The 5,560-nt window shown below is 46.5% G+C and overlaps 1 protein-coding gene across 1 annotated transcript; it reads right to left on the reverse strand.

The window, feature by feature from the left end:
• Nucleotides 1–265: 265 nt before the first annotated feature.
• On the reverse strand, nucleotides 266–1,945 carry LOC109562533 (uncharacterized). The gene is given in 2 exon segments (XM_070794851.1): nucleotides 266–864; nucleotides 867–1,945. Coding segments are annotated over 2 exon segments (975 nt in total). The 5' UTR covers nucleotides 1,570–1,945; the 3' UTR covers nucleotides 266–592.
• Between the last annotated feature and the right edge of the window lie 3,615 nt (nucleotides 1,946–5,560).

Raw genomic sequence — 5,560 nt, forward strand, 5'->3', positions numbered from 1 at the left:
CTTTGATGTACTCCTTTTTCTAAATTTGGAACCAGTCTGTTGTTCCATGTCCAGTTCTAACTGTTGCTTCCTGACCTGCATACAGATTTCTCAAGAGACAGGTCAGGCAGTCTGGTATTTCCATCTCTTTCAGAATTTTCCAGTTTATTTTGATCCACACAGTCAAAGTCCTATAGTAAGCTTATCTGCTTCTCTGACCAAAACCAAAATGGCAGCTAACACCCAGAGGCATGGCGGCCATCCCGCGGCCCCTGGATATAATCGTTTGGACAGGTATGCCACTGGGCGCTGCCATGGACCAATTGTTTTTGTGAGAACCCCCCCATGCGGTGTGATTTTTTTCTCATGTACAAAGTCCCATGTCACATGGCAGCTCTAATGCTGGAGCGCTGGTCAAGAGTCTATCTCTTCGAACACCTTTTCTTGTTCAGGTCCCCACTATTGGAGGTCCTTACCAGACCCTGCTGTGGCTTTAAACAAAGGCTTGGCAGTTTCAGAGAAACCTGGTATCCAGAGCCAGCAGAATCCAGCAGCCCCATGGACTTCTTTCTTGGTGTTCGGCTGAAGTATTGAACAGATGGCTTGCTTCCTCTCATGTCTGAGTGCTGGATGCCCTTTTGAGATGACAAAACCCAAGTGCTTGACCTCCTGTCTGAGCCTTTTTCCGTGGCACATTTATCCTGTGGTGGAGAGTAGAGCCAACAGATCTTTGGTGCCTCTCCAGCAGTCCCCTTGGGTGGGACTGGCTAGCAACAGGTCGTTCCAAATACTGGAGTAGGGTGCAGTTTAAAGTTTCTCCTGGAAAGGCAGCAAGGTCCACAGCCAGGGCTTCACAAAACAGGGTACATGAGTTTTTGAAGCCTGTGGCAGTCGAGTCCAAGTCAGCTGTGTCTTTCTCCCAGTGTTTGGGTCTTCCCATTCAAAGGCAAACAAGGGCTAGCTGGCTGGTGACAGCTGGAGGCAGAAGAAAGCGTCCTTGAGATCAAGGCAGGTGAACCAGCTTGCATGAGTGGGTAAGAGACTCAGGAGAGTGTAGGGATTTGGGACCACTAGATGGATGGTGATCACTCCACTGTTGATGGCGTGGAGGTCCTGGATGGGGCAATTGTCATTCCCTCTAGACTTTTTGACTGGTAATAGCGGAGTGTTCCAGGAAGACTGACATTCAGTTAGGGTCTCGGCATCTCGTAGTCGCTGGATGTGGTCCCAAATTCCCAGGCATGCCTCTTGTGTTACTGGATATTGTTTTTGTCTAACAGGAGTGGCTCCTGGCCTCAGGTCCACTACAATGGGGGCATGGTTTTTGGCCAAATCTGGGGGCCCCCTCTCAGACCAGACATCAGGGAATTCTTTTAGCAGTCTGGGGGGATTTATTTGTTCCCTCCCTGAGAGAGAGAGATGCCATTCATCTTCCCTGGGCACAGTCATGGCCATCATCAGAGCCAATTGGCTCCCCAAGGTGAGGCTCCCAGGCTTTCTGTGGGCAAAGATGATTTGTGCCCCCAGTTTTGTCAGTAAGTCTCTACCCAGCAAGGAAATGGGGGCATTCCCATAAGTACAGAAATTCATGAGTCACCAGATGGCCCCCTCGCTGACACGAACGGGTCTTGCAAAATGAATGGGTACCATGTCCCCGGTGGCCCCCAAAATAGCTGTTATTCAGCCTGTGAGGGGAGCTACAGGTGTAGTTACCACAGAATGTTCAGTTCCAGTATCCACCATAAAAGTCATTGATTGGCCCCCTACTTTCATCATGACCGTGGGCTCCCAGGGGCCCAGGATCAGGGAGCCCAGTCTTCCCTAGCCTGATTCTGCTCTGGCCAGGCCAATAAGGTTTTGGTACCTTTCTTTGTTGGGTTGAGTGAACTTCTTCCACCCTTTAGATGTCCCTCTGCAATGGGGGCACTCATTTTTCCAGTGTCCAGTCTCTTTGCAATGGGCACACTGGTCGTAGCATAGTGGTGGTCTTTTCTTAGTTTCCCCTTTCCATAAAGGAACCAGTCTGTTTCCCTGGATCTGAGCTCCTCAATGTTGCTGCTAGCTGGGCTGCCTTCTGTTTCATTTTATCTGTTTTTCGTCGGGCTTCACAGTCTCAGTTCACAAAGACTTCTATTTGTTACCTCTAGGAGCTGAGTGGCATTCATCCCAGTGAAGCCTTCCAGCTTTTGAAGCTTTAGTTGGATGTCTGCATAGGATTGAGCCACAAAGGCAGTGCTAATCATCTGTTGATTCTTGGCTATTTCAGGGTCAAATGGGGTGTATGTCCGGAATGCTTCACACAGTCTTTCACAGAAATCGGTGGGGGTCTCATCCACTTTTTGGTTTATCGTTGTAATTTTGGACATATTGGTAGGCTTTTTCGGCCCCCCTCAAAGTCCATGTAGAGGGGCATCGCAGTAGTGACTCCGGGTTTCTTGTCCTTCTCTGGTATTGAAATCCCAATCAGATCTCATCTCTGGCATCGCTTCTCATGCCTATCCTTCTACATCTAAGACCTCTGCAGGGGCTTGTCCTCGGAGTCATTTTTGGGTTTCTGTTGAGATGCATTGCCTTTCCTCAGTGGTGAAGAGAGACATAAGGAGCTGGTGACAGTCATCCCATGTAGGCTGATGGGTGTGGGAAATGGACTCTAGGAGGTCAATCATAGCCTGTGGTTTATCAGAGTATGCTGGGTTACAGTGTTTCCAGTTTAGGAGATCAGCAGTGCTGAAGGGCTGGTAATAGAGGATGGAGCGACCAGGCTGGACTGAGCCATCTTCGTTCACTTGTTGAGGACCTTGAGTTTCTTGCAGTGGCATCTGATGGGCCACAGCCAGCTGGTTAGATCGTTTGGCCAAGCAGAGCCACTTCCCTACTGGCTTGGAGCTGGATTCTTGCTCATGAGGTGATGCAGGGGACACACAGGGAGGTGGATTGTCTGGCAATGGGTCCAGCGCTGGCTGTGTTGGGGCTTGTGGAGTCAGGGAAACATATGGTGGGGGCAGTAGTGGGTCTTCCACTGGATCTCCCTGGAATATAGGGTTTTTTTCCTTCTTTTTTCTTTTTTCTGAGTGGTTGGGCCACAAATACCCTACTCTGTCCCTGTCCATTCATGCAAAATCTTGCCCGTGGGGGAAGGGTCTGTGCTATTAGAAGCTAGGCCTCTATGTGTGGAAATTGATCTGGATGTCTTGGAGTCCCAGTGACTACCTGGTGTACTGCTTGGACAGTGGGCAGGTCGAGAGTGCCCTCTGGCGGCCTTCCAATGTCAAAGGATGGCCAATTGAGCTCACACAAATTAAAGCTCCCTGGGGGTCATCTTGACTCCATAATCTCCTACAAAACCCTTCTTAAATTTCTTTATCATGCCATCTAAAACTGTTGGCTTAGAGGAACTTCTCCCCATGTTGACAAATGTAATCTGCCTGGCAGGGTTTTGAAGAAAACCTAAATCTCTTAGATGTCAGCTCAAGGAGTCAGTAGACAAAAGAATAACTGGTAACCAATAATTTCTCCCTCCCTGTGTATCCCGCCCTGAGTCAGTGGTGCAAAGACAAACAAGGGTGGGTGCCCCCTCAAAAGAGGAGACCATTCAGGTGCCCACTTTACTGCATCCCCAGGGGGAACTTAGGTACCTCTTAGCATTGGGGGATCAGTATAAACCCCTGATCCGGATCTGTCCCACAGGGAGGGACTGGGTGCCCCAGAAGCAGACACCACCTTGAGCCATATGACGTCACCATGGAACCGCAAGCTAGGGCCCACTCAGACTCCTTAGAGACGAAGGCTCTGAAGCTGCACAACCGAGCCTCAAGTGCAAGTGAATCAGGCTACACACACATTCACATTCATTTTTCATCTGCCTGGCTGCTATCCTGAGGGAGATTTAAGACACCTCTTAGCACTGGCAGGTCGGTATAAATCCCTGACCCGGACCAGCCTCTCAGGGAGGAATCAAATCCCCCAGAGACTGGCACCACCTTTCAGCCTTATGAGGTCGTCATGGAACCACAGGGTTTTTTTCTTTTATTTTTCTTTTATGGTTGGGGGAGAGGGGAGGAGGAATTTATTTAAATATTCTGTAATACAACTTTTTTAGGGAGGGGGTCAGATTTCTTTTTTTTTTTTCTTTTACTTTAAAATATTGTATTGGTTTTGCCATACATTGACATGAATCCGCCATGGGTGTACATGTGTTCCCCATCCTGAACGCCCCTCCCACCTCTCTCCCCATCCTATCCCTCTGGGTCATCCCAGTGTACCAGCCCCAAGCATCCAGTATCGTGCATCGAACCTGGACTGGTGATTCCTTTCACATATGATAATATACATGTTTCAATGCCATTCTCCCAAATCATCCCACCCTCACCCTCTCCCACAGAGTTCAAAAGACTGTTCTATACATCTGTGTCTCTTTTGCTGTCTCACATACAGGGTTATCATTACCATATTTCTAAATTCCATATATATGCATTAGTATACTCTATTGGTGTTTTTCTTTCTGGCTTACTTCAATCTGAATAATAGGCTCCAGTTTCATCCACCTCATTAGAACTGCTTCAAATGTATTCTTTTTAATAGCTTAGTAATACTCCATTGTGTATATGTACCACAGCTTTCTTATCCATTCATCTGCTGAAGGACATCTAGGTTGCTTCCATGTCCTGGCTATTATATACAGTGCTGCAATGAACATTGGGGTACATGTGTCTCTTTCAATTCTGGTTTCCTCGGTGTGTATGCCCAGCAGTGGAATTGCTGGGTCGTATGGCAGTTCTATTTCCAGTTTTTTTAAGGAATCTCCACACTGTTCTCCATAGTCCTTGTACTAGTTTGCATTCCCACCAACAATGTAAGAAGGTACCCTTTTCTCCACACCCTCTCCAGCATTTATTGCTTGTAGACTTTTGGATAGCAGCCATTCTGACTGGCGTGAAATGGTACCTCATTGTGATTTTGATTTGCATTTCTCTGATAATGAGTGATGTTGAGCATCTTTTCATGTGTTTGTTAGCCATCTGTATGTCTTATTTGAAGAAATGTCTGTTTAGTTTTTTGGCCCATTTTTTGATTGGGTCGTTTATTTTTCTGGGATTGAGCTGCAGGAGTTGCTTGTATATTTTTGAGATTAATTCTTTGTCAGTTGCTTCATTTGCTATTATTTTCTCCCATTCTGAAGGCTGTCTTTTCACCTTGCTTATAGTTTCCTTGGTTGTGCAGAAGCTTTTAATTTTAATTGGGTCTCATTTGTTTATTTTTGCTTTTATTTCCAATATTTTGGGAGGTGGGTCATAGAGGATCCTGCTGTGATTTATGTCGGAGAGTGTTTTGCCTATGTTCTCCTCTAGGAGTTTTATAGTTTCTGGTCTTACTTTTAGATCTTTAATCCATTTTGAGTTTATTTTTGTGTATGGTATTAGAAAGTGTTCTAGTTTCATTCTTTTACAAGTGGTTGACCAGTTTTCCCAGCACCACTTGTTAAAAAGATTGTCTTTTCTCCATTGTATATTCTTGCCTCCTTTGTTAAAGATAAGATGTCCATTGGTGCGTGGATTTACCTCTGGGCTTTCTATTTTGTTCC

Source organism: Bos indicus, chromosome 8 (genome assembly GCF_029378745.1).
Source record: "Bos indicus isolate NIAB-ARS_2022 breed Sahiwal x Tharparkar chromosome 8, NIAB-ARS_B.indTharparkar_mat_pri_1.0, whole genome shotgun sequence".
Lineage (NCBI taxonomy): Eukaryota > Metazoa > Chordata > Mammalia > Artiodactyla > Bovidae > Bos > Bos indicus.